Here is an 18,186-nt window from a genome sequence, read left to right on the forward strand (position 1 = left end):
TATAATTACATGTTATCTAAGATTTTGAAGAAATTTCTTACACTTTTCGATAATAATCACCGGCGACTAGACAGTCGTCGGTCGCATTTGGAGAAGGCGATCAACTGGTTTGCCTTCTCCTTCGCCTGGGAAGGCGACCAAGTTGAAGTCCAAAATAACAATAAAAATAAAAACCAAAGATTAGAAAGTAGGGGTAAGAAAAAGATTGAATTTGATATTTACTTGAGTGAAGTAATAGTTGAAGAGAAAAACTCTTTTGATATATTTAGGTGGTGGAAGATTAAGTATAAAAGTTTTCCTATTCTTTCTAAACTTGCTAGGGATGTCCTAGCTATACGCCTATACCAATCTCAAATATTTATTCAGAATCTTGCTTTCAGTACACCTAGGAGCTGAGGGTTTTAGATCATTTTAGGAGTTCATCAACTCCAAAAATTGTGGAAGCTTTGGTTTGTATTCAGGATTGGCTTAGGCTACCAAAATACCCCATTATGTAGTGAGGAAAATCTGGAAGAATTTGAGAGATTTGAACAAAGTAACATTTCCTACACTTTCCTGTAAATTTTTTTTTTTACACATTCTTGTAATTCTTATTTTGCAGAGTCAAGTGCTGATGGTGAAAGTGGGAAGACTAGTGGTTCTACACTGCCTACAATTCCTGTAATTTTATTCTTTATATTACATGTGTCTCAAATTAATTAATTATTATTGTCTTGTCAAATGCAACTAATTTCTGCCTCAGTTTTTGAGACTTGTTAACTTGTTAGTTGCTGCCCTTGCACTGGTAAATGGTAATGTTGCCCACTACTTCCTATTTTGAGGCTTGGTAACTTTGTAAGTTGTTGCCTTAAGCTCCTTGTGCACTTTTGTAAATTTGGTAATGTTTCTATTTGAAAAAATTTAGTATGTTTGTCCCTTTGGCAATAATGAAGCTTCCACCTATGATCTAAAAGAATGATTAAGCTGATATGTTGCTCAATGTTCATGATGATGTTGCATTTTTTTTAGCTACACCCAGAATTGTTGTAGCGATTTGCCCTTAATCCAAATATTGATATGGACAAGAAATTTACTGAGCGAACTTTATAATTATCTAGTGTTTAATTATTTCATGTTACTTGCTTATTTACTTTACTAATTTTTTCAACTTTTCAAAGAAGAAGAGTAGGTTTTGGATTTTGGAATGTAATAGGAAATGGATATATAGATAATAGCTTGATGGCTTGATATTTTGTGGATGAATCATGAATGTTGAATCTGTAAATCATGATTTGAAATTTGGATAATTTGATACTATTATTACTTAGTACTTAGTAGTTGGCTTCTAAATTTTTTGTAATGTGAAAATTGTAAATATGTAGATTTTATTCATAGTAATTTTGTATTTCTTTTTTGAAAGTTACTGGCTCTATTACATTGTAGTATCTGTTCATATACTTTCTCAACCTACTGAAACACAAAGAACCAATAAGGCCTCCACTGAGGCTCGAACTTATAATCTTCCAAATGAAAGTCCAACCCGGATACCATTAAACTACATAGTAATTTTGTATTTCAAATTTTCAGTTTTGTATAATAATTAATAAGTTGCTAATATACTTATATATTAATAATTTAGTACATGATTATACAAGTATGGGAGTATACACTTTATTAGAATTTTGAAAATATGAAAACAAAATATTAAATATGATATATGTTTCAATTTTCAAGACTTTTGTTAAAATTTATTAATTCTTTTTCTGATGAATACTGCTTGAATTCTATTCGGATATCCGGCCGAATTGAAGGAACATAAAATCGAAAGGTTAGTATACATTTAAAAACATAATTGGGTTTAATTAAATAATAAAATATGAAATCCGAACAGTTTGAGCTTCTACTCATCCAAACCGATTAGATTCCTCCGCTGCACTCTCCTAGTGGTAGGTGACAGAGTTAAGAAGTAAATAATAGTAAATAAGACTTAGATGGACAATTGTACTAAGTTCATGTGTTTAATTGAAATTTTTTAAAGGCTGAAGGTCTAATTATATTTTATAACGCATGTTGATCTGTATCATGGAACTCATGAATCACCCATCCTCATGGGAAGGTAATTGATATTTGTTCTTTTGGTTCAAAAAATTTCTAAATCTCTTTAAAAAAAAAAAAAGCAAAGAAAAGAAATACATTGTATTGATAAATAATACGGAGTATATATTATCCATGTAACCATTACATTACTTTACGACATTGGGATTGCTCTAAAATAAAATGAATTGAAGATGCAAGTTTATTGAATAATAGGGGTGCTCTAAAATAAAATGAATTGAAGATGCAAGTTTATTGAATAATAGGGGTGCTCTAAAATAAAATGAATTGAAGATGCAAGTTTATTGAATAATAGGGGTGAATTGAAGGAAGATACAACAGCAGAGTGCAGCAGGTAAATTTATTATTAGAAGCTAGCAGCTATTAGCTAATAGGTATAGGGACACGGACACCACAATACCACATCAACAATCAACGTAAATTCCTGCCTGGATTTCGATCAACTGCGGGCGTTTTGCTCATCATCATCATCCTCGGAATCTGATGAATCTCTGAAGAGGTGCAGAAAACGGTGGGTGTCCCATTGGCAATATTTGTGTTCCAATTCCCCCCCTGCGGCTCTCCGCTTTTGGTCCTCAATCATCTCAGCTGAAAGTCCCCACTCCATGAGTTTGGCATCGTCGTGGTGAATAGCCAGGCTGTACTCTCCTCCTCCTTTCCCCAGCTGCAGCACTTGAAACTCTGACGATTTCATTCTGTTCAGCTTCTCAAATTGCTCCACCGTCCAGTTGAACCACTTCATCAGAAACACGCGGGCCGTGAATCCGTGGGATACGATTACCAGGTTCAGCGACGATTCACTTGGAATTGCCGGATCATCATCATCATCCACCCCCCGCCCGAACTTGTTTGCGTCTATATCCCTCTTCAAACCTTCAACAAAACCTGTATACGTATGTATGTATATATATATATATATATATATATAATTCGATCAATTGAATTGAAGTAATTAATATATATGATCCTCTAGCTATAAATTAAAGTAAAGTGGAGCTAAGCTCTGTTTGACAGGGCTTAAAATATATAATACTATACTTACTTGAAATTCGATCATAAACCTCGCAGCCTGCTTCACCTCCGGGAACCCTGTAAAAGAACCTCCCATAGGTGGTTCTTTCATCTTTAATCCGGTATATAGCTGGGGGGTCATTATAGTTGCCAAAATGCTGCTCTCTGAGGGCGTGCTCCTCCTTGACGCCCACCACCCGACGCTTGGGGAATGCGAGCCCCATCTCTCTCAGACTCTCCACAGTTCGGGCAGTGGGGGACACGTAAAAGAACACCTTCCAATCCTCATCATCCTCCTGGGAGACCAATTGCTTGATCAAATGGCCGCAGTTGCGGGCCTGGGCGATGCCCTTTGGGCTTAACTTGATCATGTGGTTGGGGGTGGTGCTGAACACCTTTACATCCGCGTTCGCAAAGCTCTCCCCGTGGCGCACCAGAATTATGCGCTTCGGAACCCATTTCCTGCTTCCAATTCGATCCTCGCTTTTCACTCTGCCATTTTCATGCTTCCCGTTGCTCCTCATCATATTAATTATATTTCAAATAATTATTATTAATTTCAATTCGCTACCTCGCTAGCTAGCTTGCTTTATGTGTTGTGTTTTATGTATCCTTAATTGCCTAACTTGGAGCTCTATATATACAACTCCATCATGCCGTGCCGTGCACCGGGGGTTAAATTAGTACGTTTAACAATATATACTATACATACGGCCGGAGAAGACTATAATATAGAATTGATTCCATCTACTATACTTTTTTTTTTTTTTTGAAAGTTACTGGCTCTATTACATTGTAGTATCTGTTCATATACTTTCATATACTTTCTCAACCTACTGAAACACAAAGAACCAATAACGCCTCCACTGAGGCTTGAACTCATAATCTTCCAAATGGAAGTCCAACCCTGATACCATTAGACCACATAGTCCTGGTCCATCTACTATACAATTGACGACGATGTTAACAACAATGCTAGTGAATATTATATTAAAAACTTTTTTTATGCTCCAAACAGAGTCAAAATAGTTAGTATACAGCACTATCAAATAAGTACTCCACCTGTCATATTTTACCTATCATGTTTACTATTCATTTATCAAATTAACTATTTCTTCTTTTCTTATTTTTTATTAGTGTTAATTAATTATTTTTAAATTTAAATTTTTGTGTTTTATAGTACTTGTAATGTAATTTCTAAATATATAAATTAAATTAAATTTATATACTAATACTAAATTTCATGTTATGAAAAAATTGAATTTAAAATAACTTATGTCAAGTCGACCTCATTAACCAAACAAGACACATAAAATGAAATGTATGGAATAGTTATTTATAAATGACAAAAATCAAATGCAATGCCTCCATATGTTTGTACAACATCCAATAGTCTTATCACTGTGAAATTAATTTAGCTCGCATGGACACCTCAGTTGGTCATAGGGCTCAAACTTGAAAAGAATGATTAGTGATTGAATCTCACGTACCAACGGCGTCGGGTCAGGGTGTGGGCGAAACTAATCTAAATCCAAGTCAAGTCATGCAAGTGCAAAGCTCTTATTTAACATAGTCTATTAATACCAAAGTTAGTTAATCATTAAATTTGATCTTAGAATTATATTAGTAATCCGCACCGTTTATCAATTGTTTTACGTTATTAGGTTAAATATTGTTCATATTTTCAAGTGAATGAATTATGCTAGTATGGCTAATTAGACGTACTCCATGTATATTTAATTTTCTGCTTTTCAAAAAAGTCCGTTTACTACGTGCGCTCTAGATGTCAATAATTCAAAAGCACGACCAGTACAAAGACTGCGATAGAGAAAGCATTACCCGTCAAAGGGGTTATGAAATTTCCTTGGAATGACAAATGAATTTCCTTTCCTTTTTTGCTTTAATCATATCCCAAGGGGACAAAATATCAAAGAGATTGCTACGTCCACTACACTCTCACTCAACATAGACCATACTCAAAAAGCTGGTACGTGTGAACACAACCACATATATACAGACTTTAAATTAAGAGTAAATACCAGCGGAAGTCCTCTGACTTTGGTGGCACTGCCACTTTTAGTCCTCAACTTTTAAATCGACCACTTTTAGTCCTCTTACTTTTTGTTTCTAGCCATCTATGGTCCTTTCGTTAAACTTGACCCTCTAATGCTGTTTTCTAAAAAATAATTAAGTCCTTTCATAATTAATTTATTAATTATTGTGTTTAATTTCCTCATCAGAATAGTCAAACAATGGTTTCCCAGCTATGAACGTGTACAAAACCAGCTCGTGAATCAAAATGGCGTACAAAAGCTAGTACGAAGGTTGTGCCAAAACGACGTTGGAATATCTCGGTATGACTCGGCAAACATAATAATTAATAAATTAATTATGAAAGGACTGAATTATCCTTGAGAAAACGGCATTAGATGGTCAAGTTTAACGGAAGGACCATAGATGGCTAGAAACAAAAGGTAAGAGGACTAAAAGTGGTTGATTTAAAAGTTGAGGACTAAAAGTGGCAGTGCCACCAAAGTCAGAGGACCTCCGTTGGTATTTACTCTTAAATTAAATCAACTATTCACAACCCAATAACATGTAAATGAGATTGAGTGGAAGAGAATTGTTTATCTTTAATCAAACTGTCCAAACGTTAATGGCTCAATTATTGATTTTGAGTATGGAGCAGACGAGCCGTTTTAAATTTCCAAGTCAAATGATCCACTCATTAAAAATGTCTACAATTGAGATTAATTACTGTGTTGAACGGTTTTGAGTACACCCCAAAAAAATCAATCACATCCTAGTAGAATAAACCTACAATATTCACAAGAACCTTAAGGTTGTAAAGGAGGACTCTCCTTGGCTGGAACAGACCGGAAGATGACTGGATCGCGGTTAACATCGACGAGAGTAGCAAAGACAAGGACCACACTGCTGGTTGTGATGGTGTTTTGAGGAACCATTGTGGAGAATGGATCGTTGGTTTCCAGCTCAACCTTGGGGATTGCGTGCTAAGGCTTGGGCTGTTTTAATGGGCTCAAAGTTGCGTGGCAAATGGCCTTTACCAATACTGTTATTCAAAGTGACTCTGTCAATGTGGTTAGCCGGATCAATGGCCCTCTTTTTTACGTTAAGGATGGTGGAATTCTGAACAATATTATTTTTGAGTGCAAAATCTAGATCAAAATAGATTGGAATGTCAAATGTTGTCACGTTTTGCATGAACAAAATTAAGTGACAGACTAGCTGGTGAAGAATTATGGTTTAGAGTTTAACTTGGCCTTGTTGTACGTATTTTTGTCCAAACGCCAAACTTGCGACGTGTGTCCATAAAGATTGTATTGAGGTTCCTTATGTCGGTGGTGACTGATCTATTTTGTGTTTCTTGAAATTTCACCCTTCCTTTTTTCCAAAAAAATAAAAATAAAAATCCTGCAAGTAAAAACTCTACATTTTAAGCACATTACCTACTACTCGAAGAAAAAATATTGAGTATATATATTGCACTACGTAATTTACAGAAAAAAAAAAAAAAAAAAAAAAAAAAAGAAAAGGACGTGGTGCAAAACTTTTAATTAAACTGGAAATGCAATTATGCAAATGAGGAATGGAAGTAGCATGCATCTTCCAAGGGACAGAGCGATATGATCTGAAGAACATATTGAGCTGTGATTTCGCGGTATCAATCAACAAAACAAAGATCAAAAGACCAAACTTAAACCAAGTCAACTCAAATATCTAGACCACACGACATGATTGAAAACAGTAAAGTACGCACTACTCTTTTGTTTTCTGGATGCTACTTGTGAGTAGTGTCGCTGCCAACGTAGCGAAATTAAACCATCCTATATATCCGACAAATTAAATGCGTCCAATTATTTAAAGTGTGCATGCAAATTGCAAAATATAATGTTCCCACCTACTGGTCCACCCACTAACGTGTGGAAGCCTCCCAGTTGAATATATATAGGAATTAATGAAGAATCTATTCGCCAATCACCATCGATCCAACCAATACAATACAACATCAATTTCCATTATTCCTTAGATTTCTAGTATTCACTTATTCATCCCACTGCTATTTCTAATTTAGTACAAACAAAAATATTATTATCGTTGCACTGTGTCCAAGTAATTTCATCAACCCACGTTTATCAAAATCTGATCTCATATTAGGTAAGAATGAGTATCAAACCAACGCTGGTCCATATTCAAACCCTTAGTATAAATATTGTGCTATAAGTATTATATTATCATTCTCATCAAACAAAATTATCTGACAAGCTACATCATTAAACTTCAGTTTGTGTGTATATATTGTAGGAACCGTTGGTAGAAAAACAAATAATAATCAAATAAAACTGACTATTATTTTTTGGAAAGAGAGGAAGAAAAGATGAACAAATTTGGCTAGTGTTTGGTGTTGGGTTTTTGCAAGAGTCAAGTGAGCACTCTTTCCTTAAAACCTTATTTGCCACCTCCCAAAGATGCTAGGAGCGTTGTGGCCTAGGCTTCCCAGGATAAAACTTGCTAGTGATTCAATGTTTGAGCACTCAAACAAGGAATCCGGCGAGCAAGACAAGCTATGAACACAGTATGGCTAAGAAGGAGTAGAAGCAGAGATTTTTGAAGCTGGAAAAATTATACTTTCGTGTTGTGTAATACTGTGTGTAAAACTCTACTGCCTCTACCATCTCTTATATAGGGTTGAAGGAGCCAATAGCCTTTATTATGGCAATTAAAAATGACATTAAAGCTGCCTTCCAACAGCTATAACAGCAGGCCACTACCTGGGAATTGAATTCAGAATTCAAAATTGGAATTAATAGACAATTAATTCCGTAACAGATGAATTCAATCGCCTCAACAGTCAGAACTTTCGGGTTCCAGACCGTTAGCGTACAGGGTTCGGTCTCAACTTTCGACCTTGTCCAGTTTCGGCCCTTGCACCTCTCGTGGACTCTGTTGCACGAGAGTTGTGCTCTCGGTTCGGTTCTGCCCGAACCAAGTGGCTATACCAGTTGGAAAATGATACCGAAGTTTGGCATAACTTATGTCCGCAAGGCCAGCCAATTTCGTGCCCCCAGGTGCCGGCGCACACGAGCTCGGGCTTGAATCAAGCCTTTTTCAATCTCTGAAAGTTGGAATTTGATTTGCACCCCCCCCCCCCTCCCCGCGCGCGAGAGAGCCTCTATGCTATACAATTCTACAAGCTTCAAAAGAGCTCTTGTATATAAGGGGGGAAAATCTTCATTCCAAAGCAATGTGGGACAAAAGCTCACTTTTTCCCTTCATTTTCCAACTCAAATAGGTCTACTTTGAGAATCAATATCTCATTCACCCATTATCCGTTTTGAGCGTACAATATATCGATCTCTTCGTCTCACTACGAAGAATCCGAATCCACTTTGACCCGACCCAAATCGGAAGTGGACCCCACTGATAATTGTACCACAAAATAGCCACTTAACATGCCATTTTAAGCTATTTTTTCCAACAATCCCCCACATGAATGAAAAATTGATTTTCGATGTATTTTTGAAATCGGAAACAACTGTGTTCAAACGGTCGATCCCTGCATAGGATAAGGTAGGGAGTCACTATACCCTTTGAACCTTCCCTCGTGAAGACATGTTTACTCTACTGGCTGTACGGTAGAACGCGATGTCTTTGAACCGACTGCCGTTTGTGTAGACAATGACATATCTCACAAAGAAATCTCCCAACCATGCTCTTGCTCTCATGAGTGTGCCCATTTTGGTCGTGGGTCACCGTTCCTGGTTCTGCGAGAGTTTCTAAAGAATTGTGCCCAACAATTCTCCTTTGAAGCGACCCTCACTTCTCTCTAACATAGGTGATTCTTTCTCGAGTATCCCGCATACTCAAGAATCATTAAAGCATTAACATGCTAGCCTCTTGCGGGAGTCACTGTTTTAACGAGGAGTGGTAAGGAGTCCGAGACCCCCACAGTGACGCGCTCCGTTCCATAATTTAGTTGTCCCATTGAACCTAGGTGCCAGCTAGGTTGGGTATCCACTATAGAACTTTTTTAGTCCAAGGGCATTAGACCCATTCCTCGTGTCAACTTCTCCACAACTTCTCTTCCTAACCCTTTGGTTAGCGGATCCGCTATATTGTCTTTTGACTTAACGTAGTCAATCGAGACAACACCAGTTGTGAGTAGTTGTCTAATGGTATTATGTCTACGACTCACATGTCTAGACTTACAATTATACATATGACTCTGTACTCTCCCGATTGTGGCTTGACTATCGCAATGCACACATATTGGAGGTACCGGTCTTTCCCAATTAGGAATATCCTCTATAAAATGGTGTAGCCATTCAGCCTCTTCACAACCTTTGTCCAAGGCTATCAGCTCAGATTCCATCGTGGATCTAGCTATCACAGTTTGCTTAGAGGATTTCCATGCAACGGCTGCACCGGCTAGTGTAAACACGTAGCCACTCGTGGACTTAGAGTCCTTAATATCGGATATCCAATTCGCGTCGCTATACCCTTCAAGTACAGCGGGATATCTCCCGTAGTGCAGTCCAAGATCACGAGTATACCTCAAGTATCTCATAACCTTTACTATTGCCTTCCAGTGCATAGCACCGGGGTTACTCGTATATCTACTGAGTTTACTAACCGCATAGGCAATATCCGGCCTAGTACAACTCATAAGATACATCAAGCTACCAATAACCCGAGCATATTCCACTTGTGAAATACCTTCTTCGTGGTTCTTGGTTAGATGAATATTTGTATCAAATGGTGTCCTAGCCACTTGACTATCATCCTTGTTAAATTTCTCAAGGATTTTGTCAATATAATGTGATTAGCTCAACACGAGACCATCAGGTCTTCTAATGATTCTAATCCCGAGGATTAAATCAGCCAAACCCATATCTTTCATGTCAAATCTCGCATTTAACATGTTCTTGGTAGACTTGATCATCCGATCATTACTACCAACGATGAGAATATCATCGACATATAAACAAAGAATGACGTAGCCGTCTATCGTTTCCTTAACGTAGACACATTTGTCACTTTCGTTTATTTTAAACCCGTTAGTTAACATCGCATGGTCAAACTTCTCGTGCCACTGCTTAGGCGCTTGTTTTAAACCATAGAGCGATTTAACTAACTTACACACTTTCCTTTCTTGGCCCGGAACCATGAACCCTTCGGGTTGTTCCATATAGATTTCCTCATCTAATTCGCCATTTAGGAAAGCGGTTTTCACATCCATTTGATGAACTTCCAAGTTCCGCAGCGCGGCTATGGCAAGAATCATCCGAATGGAGTTTATTCTCGTCACAGGAGAATACGTGTCGAAGTAATCGAGGCCCTCGCGTTGCCTGTAACCCTTGATTACAAGCCTAGCCTTATACTTCTCGATGGAACCGTCCGGTTTCATCTTCCTTTTAAAGACCCACTTGGATCCTAAGGGTTTACTACCCGGAGGAAGATCAACAAGTTCCCAAGTGTGATTCTGTAGGATAGAATCCACTTCACTTTTTATAGCCTCTTTCCACATTGGTCCTTCCGTAGAAGTCACGGATTCTACATACGTTCGAGGCTCGTTTTCTATCAAACAAGATAGAAAATCAGGTTCGTTTTCCAATAAACAAGTTAGAGTACCCGAATCATACTCTAACAAGTAAGTAAGAAAATCATGACCGAATGATTTTTCAACTCTCGCCCGCTTACTGCGTCTCGGCTCGAGCTCGGGTTCTCTCTCGGATTCCCCACTATCATTATCCATAGTTTCATCAAACGTTCATTTTGACGTACTTGGTCCCTCGTTGGACTTACAAGGAAATATATTTTCAAAGAAATATGCATTCCTTGATTCTATTATCGTGTTCTCGTGTACATCCGGATTATGGGACTCGTGTACTAAGAACCGATAAGCACTACTATTATGTGCATAGCCAATAAAGATACAGTCCACCGTCTTAGGACCTATCTTTACTTTCTTAGGTGTTGGCACCAAAACTTTGGCAAGACACCCCCACACTTTCAGGTACTGGTAGGAAGGTTTCCTACCGTTCCACAGCTCATAAGGAGTCTTAACGAGCTTCTTTTGAGGTACCTTATTCAAAAGGTAATTACTTGTCAAAATCGCCTCACCCCACGCATCTTGAGGTAGGCCCGAACTTATAAGCATCGCATTCATCATATCTTTCAATGTACGATTCTTTCGTTCGGCAATACCGTTCGATTGAGGTGAGTAAGGTGCCGTACGTTCATGTATTATGCCTACACTTGCACAGAAGTCACCAATAGGTGCTTCGTACTCACCACCTCGGGCTTCTAACCTTCTTAATCCTCCGATTAAGTTGGTTTTCTACTTCATTCTTATAATGAATGAATTTATCAACGGCTTCATCTTTGCTTTTAAGCAAATACACATAGCAGTATCGTGTGCTATCGTCGATAAATGTGATAAAATACTTATTACCACCTCTCGTTTGTATCGATCTAAAATCGCACAAATCACTATGGATTAATTCTAGTGGTTCAGTTTCCCTTTCAACCGATTTGAAAGGTACTTTCGTTAGTTTTGCCTCAACACAAATTTCACACTTGTTATTTGTGTCAATATTAAAGTTAGGAATATGGTCCATGCTAATTAATCTACGCATAGAATTAAAATTAACATGACCTAGTCTACCATGCCATAAATTGGAAGACTCAAGCAAGTAAACAGAATTAACTTTGCTTTTATTGATAACAGGAATTACACTGAGCTTAAAGCGCCCATCAGTTACATATCCTTTACCAACAAACATCCCTAACTTGGACAAAACTACTTTGTCGGACTCGAACACCATGCGAAAGCCATGCTTGTTCAACAGAGAGCCAGACACAAGATTCTTCCTCAGCTCAGGAACATACAGCACGTTGTTCAACGTTAGTTCCTTCCTGGAAGTCATCTTCAGAACCACCTTGCCCATGCCTTCCACAGCAGACAGAGCAGAGTTTCCCATCCACACCTTTTCACCCTCAACGGTCTCACACAAGTGCCTGGTTGCACCGGTATCAATGAACCATTCACGAGGGTTTGAGCCCACGAGGTTCACTTCGGTCACCATAGCCGAAAGGCTAATCTCGACCTCCTTCTGACTGCTATCTCCAACAACATTGGCTTCAGAACTCTTGTTCTTTTTCCTTGGAGCCTTGCATTCAGATGCTCTGTGGCCATGCTTGCCACAATTGTAGCATTCACCAGGAAACTTGTTCTTGGCAACGCCACCTTTCGGACCTAGCTTTCGCGTGTCCTTCTTGTTCCTCTTGGAGCTCTTACCGTGCTCCACAACATTGGCCTTAGCGCCAACAACGATAGGAACTTTCCTATCATTCGTCCTGTTCCCCTCCTCAATCCTGAGTCGCTGGATCAGGTCCTCCAGATTCATCTCCTTTCGCTTATGCTTAAGGTAGTTCTTGAAGTCCTTCCAACCTCGAGGCAACAAATGGATCACAGATCCCACTTGGAAGGCTTCACTTAGCACCATGCCCTCGTCACGAATCTCATCAAAGATTAATTGCAAATCTTCTACCTGACTTAGCACAGTTTTTGAATCAACCATTTTGAAGTCGAGGAATCGGCCAACCACAAATTTCTTTGAGCCAGCATCCTCACTTCGGTATTTATGATCCAAAGCTTCCCACAACGCTTTTGATGTGCTTATCTTTCGATATACATCGTATAGCATGTCACACAATCCATTCAGGATGTAGTTTCAGCAAAGGAAGTCCGAATCCTTCCAATAGCCAACTGCCATCACGGATTGTGCATCTTGTTCCTTCAACTCGGGAACCTTCTCGGACAAGAACCTTGCCAAGCCGAGAGTTGCTAGGTAGAACAAAATTTTCTGTTGCCACCTCTTGAAGTTCGAACCAACACCGGTGAACTTCTCCGGCTTTTCAGCCGAACCACTCGGTACCGAAGGTACTCGAGACATGGGAATATATCCCTCAGTACTCCCACCATCTTGTGAACCAACGTTCACTGGTGTAGCTTGGGAATTAGCAACATTGTTGCCGTTTCCTCCATTGTTGTTCTCAACAACATTTTCTTCCCCATTGTTCACGATAGGCAACTCGGGGTTCTCCATTTCTTCAAGGAAATTCGAGAAAACAACCAACGGGAAAACAAGGTATAAGGTTTTAAGATTGTAGGAACCGTTGGTAGAAAAACAAATAATAATCAAATAAAAATGACTATTATTTTCTGGAAAGAGAGGAAGAAAAGATGAACAAATTTTGCTAGTGTTTGGTGTTGGGTTTTTGCAAGAGTCAAGTGAGCACTCTTTCCTTAAAACCTTATTTGCCACCTCCCAAAGATGCTAGGAGCGTTGTGGCCTAGGCTTCCCAGGATAAAACTTGCTAGTGATTCAATGTTTGAGCACTCAAACAAGGAATCCGGCGAGCAAAACAAGCTATGAACACAGTATGGCTAAGAAGGAGTAGAAGCAGAGATTTTTGAAGCTGGAAAAATTATACTTTCGTGTTGTGTAATACTGTGTGTAAAACTCTACTGCCTCTACCCTCTCTTATATAGGGTTGAAAGGAGCCAATAGCCTTTATTATGGCAATTAAAAATGACATTAAAGCTGCCTTCCAACAGCTATAACAGCAGGCCACTACCTGGGAATTGAATACAGAATTCAAAATTGGAATTAATAGACAATTAATTCCGTAACTGATGATTCAATCCCCTCAACAGTCAGAACTTTCGGGTTCCAGACCGTTAGCGTACAGGGTTCGGTCTCAACTTTCGACCTTATCCAGTTTCGGCCCTTGCACCTCTCGTGGACTCTGTTGCACGAGAGTTGTGCTCACGGTGCACCACAACCTCTCGTGCTCTCTTGTAGCACGAGAGTAGGGTGCACCACAACCTCCCTCTCGTGCTCTCTTGTAGCACGAGAGTAGGGTGCACCACAACCTCTCGGTTCGGTTCTGATACCGAAGTTTGGCATAACTTATGCGCGAATTTCCGGACGACATTCGTGCCCCCAGGTGCCGGCGCACACGAGCTCGGGCTTGAATCAAGCCTTTTTCAATCTCTGCTAGTTGGAATTTGATTTGCACCCCCCCCCCCCCCCCCCCCGCGCGAGAGAGCCTCTATGTTATACAATTCTACAAGCTTCAAAAGAGCTCTTGTATATAAGGGGGGAAAATCTTCATTCCAAAGCAATGTGGGACAAAAGCTCACTTTTTCCCTTCATTTTCCAACTCAAATGGGTCTACTTTGAGAATCAATATCTCATTCACCCATTATCCGTTTTGAGCGTACAATATATCAATCTCTTCGTCTCACTACGAAGAATCTGAATCCACTTTGACCCGACCCAAATCGGAAGTGGACCCACTGATAATTGTACCACAAAATAGCCACTTAACATGCCATTTTATGTCATTTTAAGCTATATTTTCCAACATATATATATATATATATATATATATATATATATATATATATATATATATATATAATGTTATCATAATTATATTTATTAATTTACCATATATATCTAAAATTCTTACTTTAATAATATTAACCGTATATAATTATTACTCAAATTATCACAACTATACTTTTTATATAATATAAATTTTACAACTATAAATTTTTAAAAAATTATATACTATTATTATATACTGCAACTATGAATATTACTAGTGCGCATATATTTTTTGTGAATCACGTATATAAAATACGAGTAATTTAATACAAGCAAAAATGTTATTGTCGTTGCCGTGTCCAAGTAATTTCATCAAGCCACGTTTGTCAAAATTCAATACCATATTAGGTAAGGATGAGTATCAAACAACGCTGGTCCATATTAGGACTCTTTGTATATGAGTCTATTTAGAACTTCTTATCCTTGTCACACTGTGACTCTCTACTTCTTATCATTGTCACACTGTGACTCTCTATTCTATATATTCACATCATCTGGTCTCATTGTAATCAAGTTCAGAAAATATAATACAATCAGTTCTCATCTGGTATCAGTTAGCTAGGGTTTTGTGATTCATAAAATCAAGAAGATGCAGCGCTGCGATGGCAACCTTAATTACCGTGGAGGTCAGCAATGTGGCTTTGATGATCCGTGTCAAATCTGTAAAGGTTTCGGCTACACAGGAGTCAATTGTTTTTGGCGCTATGATGATCCGTGTCAAATTTGTAAACGTTTTGGTCACACGGGAGCCAATTGTTTTTGGCGCTATGATGATCTGTGTCAAATTTGTAAACGTTTTGGTCACACGGGAGCCAATTGTTTTTGGCGCTATAATGATCCGTGTCAAATTTGCAAAAGTTTCGGTCACACGGGAGTCAACTGTTTTTGGCGATATTCAGGGGCTCCGGGTTCTCAGGCTAATTTGGTGTTTCAGAATGGTTTAGTTGCTAAAACCTCGTCAAATTCTCATACTTGGGTTCCGGACACTGGAGCCACAAATCATGCAACTCCAAACATCGCTGCTCTTTCTACATCGGAGAAGTACACTGGTAATGACACTTTACATGTCGGTGACGGTATGGGTTTATCTATTAGTCATGTTGGCCATGCCTCTTTTAATACCCCTTCTAGATCATTTACATTGTCTGATATACTTCACGTTCCGCGTTTGTCTAATTCTTTATTATCTGTTCAGAAGTTTGCATCCGATAATAAAGTCTTTTTTGAGTTTCACCCCTCCTTTTTTGTTGTGAAAGATATCAATACCAAGGAAATACTTCTTCGGGACAATAGTTCGGGGGGACTATACACACTTTCATTACCTAGTTCGTCTCCGTCAGCGTTTATTTCCGCTCGTGCCTCGGTTTCCACTTGGCACAATCGTCTGGGTCATCCTCATAACCGTGTTCTTAGCCATATACTTCGTTCTTGTTTGGTTAGTGGGTCTCGTGATAATATTCGTTGTCATAATTCTTTATGCAATGTGTGTCAATTAGGCAAATCTGCCCGCTTTCCCCTCCACCGTGTTGCTTCCTCTAGTTCTCAAGTCCTAGATCTTATTTACACAGACATTTGGGGTCCTGCGCCCACTTTATCTACTTCTGGCTTCCGTTATTTTGTGATCTTTGTGGATGACTATTCCCGTTATACATGGTTCTTCCCTATGAAATTAAAGTCTGGTCTTTATGTCATCTTTGATAAATTTCGTACTCTCGTTGAACGGTCCTTTAATTGCAAAATAAAGGCCATTCAGTCTGATTTAGGTGCTGAGTACAAAAAGTTGCATTCTTTGTTTGTTCAATTAGGAATTCAACATAGACAATCCTGTGCCTATACACATGAACAGAATGGTCGTGTTGAACGAAAACATCGTCACATTGTTGAAACTGGTCTGGCTCTTCTAGCTCATGCCTCTGTTCCTTTGAAATTTTGGGATTTTGCCTTTGAGACTGCTGTCTATTTAATTAACAGAATGCCATCTTCTGTATTAAATAACTCCAGTCCTCATCTCCTGTTACATAAATCCCCACCTTCCTATCTTTTTCTTCGTGTCTTTGGGTGTTTATGTTACCCTCATCTTCGACCATATAATCGTCATAAGATGTCATACAGGTCTTCTCCATGTGTCTTCCTAGGTTATCCTAAGTCCTTTAGGGGGTACAGATGCATGGACTTACATACTAATAAGATTTACACATGCAGGCATGTCAGATTTGATGAAGAAGTTTTCCCCTTTGCTACTAAAACTTCTTTGCAGGATCTATCTACTCCGTTTTCTGGACCTTGGGCGGAATCTGTTCTCAGTCACAGCACACCTATTCCTACCATGTCCAATGATGACCTGCCAGAACCGCCGCTACCTGCTTCATTCAAACCAACCATGGATCCCGGACAGGCTGCCTCGTCGGGTGATCTTGTGGAGCCTGTTGCTCGCCGGCGAGGCCGTCCACGTGGGCGGTCCATCAGGCCCAATGTCCGTACTCACTCTATGGCCACTCACAGCAACGCAGATGCTCCTCTTTTTGCTCTAGCAGCTCAGGTGCATCCCACGGAACCCACATGTCACTCTCAAGCTGTTAAATATCCTGAGTGGCGTGAAGCCATGGACCAAGAATTCAATGCTCTCCTGCATAACCACACATGGTCTCTAGTTCCACCCACTGCAGGTATGAATATTATTGGCTGTAAATGGGTGTTTCATACGAAGAGAAAGGCTGATGGTGCTATTGAAAGGCATAAAGTCAGGCTGGTTGCGAAAGGTTTTAATCAGGTTCCAGGTCAGGACTTCTTCGACACTTTTAGTCCAGTGGTAAAGCCTACGACTGTAAGACTCCTTCTATCTCTAGCTTTATCATCTGGGTGGTCTATCAAACAGCTAGATGTTCATAATGCTTTTCTGAATGGTAATCTGGCTTAAACAGTTTATATGAAGCAACCCCCTGGTTATATTGATGCTAACTTCCCGAATCATGTTTGTTTGTTAAAAAAATCTCTATATGGGTTAAAACAAGCTCCCAGAGCTTGGTTTAATCGACTACATACGTTCTTACTATCGGTTGGCTTTCAAGCATCCAAGACAGATGTCTCTCTGTTCTATTACTCTAAAGACTCTGCTTTGGTTTATCTATTGGTGTACGTGGATGACATTCTTGTAATGGGAAGTGATCAGAGTATTATGTCTCAGCTCTTATCCAAACTGTCTGCTACATTCAAAATCAGAGATCTTGGTGAACCAAATTTTTTTTCTGGGTATTGAAACAGTTAAGAGTGACAATGGGATTATTTTATCTCAACAATGGTATATGAATGATATTTTAAAACGGGCTGGAATGTCTGAATGCAAACCCCTTTCTACACCTATCTCTGTCTCGAAAAGTGTCACCTTCAATTCAGATCTATATGATGATCCCACACAGTACAGGAGTCTAGCTGGAGCATTGCAATACCTCACTGTCACACGACCTGACCTATCCTTTGCAGTTAATCAGTTATGCCAGCATGTGCATGCTCCCACCATATCACACTGGGAGCAGCTCAAACGGGTACTCAGGTATGTTAAGGGAATAGTTGATCATGGTTTACGCATACGACGATGCTC

At 39.1% G+C, this 18,186-nt stretch overlaps 1 protein-coding gene and 1 long non-coding RNA gene across 2 annotated transcripts; both read right to left on the minus strand.

The window, feature by feature from the left end:
* Positions 1–400: 400 nt before the first annotated feature.
* Positions 401–17,517, minus strand: LOC109191440. Its single transcript, XR_002055921.1, has 3 exons — positions 17,508–17,517; positions 4,627–4,630; positions 401–545 (listed from the first exon to the last, which is right to left on the minus strand). It is a non-coding gene; the product is annotated as an uncharacterized LOC109191440 (long non-coding RNA).
* Positions 2,353–3,724, minus strand: LOC109191438 (phosphoglycerate mutase-like protein AT74H). The gene is made up of 2 exons (XM_019342110.1): positions 3,137–3,724; positions 2,353–2,979 (listed from the first exon to the last, which is right to left on the minus strand). Exons 1-2 carry the CDS (start codon positions 3,630–3,632, stop codon positions 2,534–2,536), a joined length of 942 nt encoding a protein of 313 aa, XP_019197655.1. The 5' UTR covers positions 3,633–3,724; the 3' UTR covers positions 2,353–2,533.
* Positions 17,518–18,186: the final 669 nt, after the last annotated feature.

The sequence above is a fragment of the Ipomoea nil genome, unplaced genomic scaffold, assembly GCF_001879475.1.
Source record: "Ipomoea nil cultivar Tokyo-kokei standard unplaced genomic scaffold, Asagao_1.1 scaffold1622, whole genome shotgun sequence".
Classification (NCBI taxonomy): Eukaryota; Viridiplantae; Streptophyta; class Magnoliopsida; order Solanales; family Convolvulaceae; genus Ipomoea; species Ipomoea nil.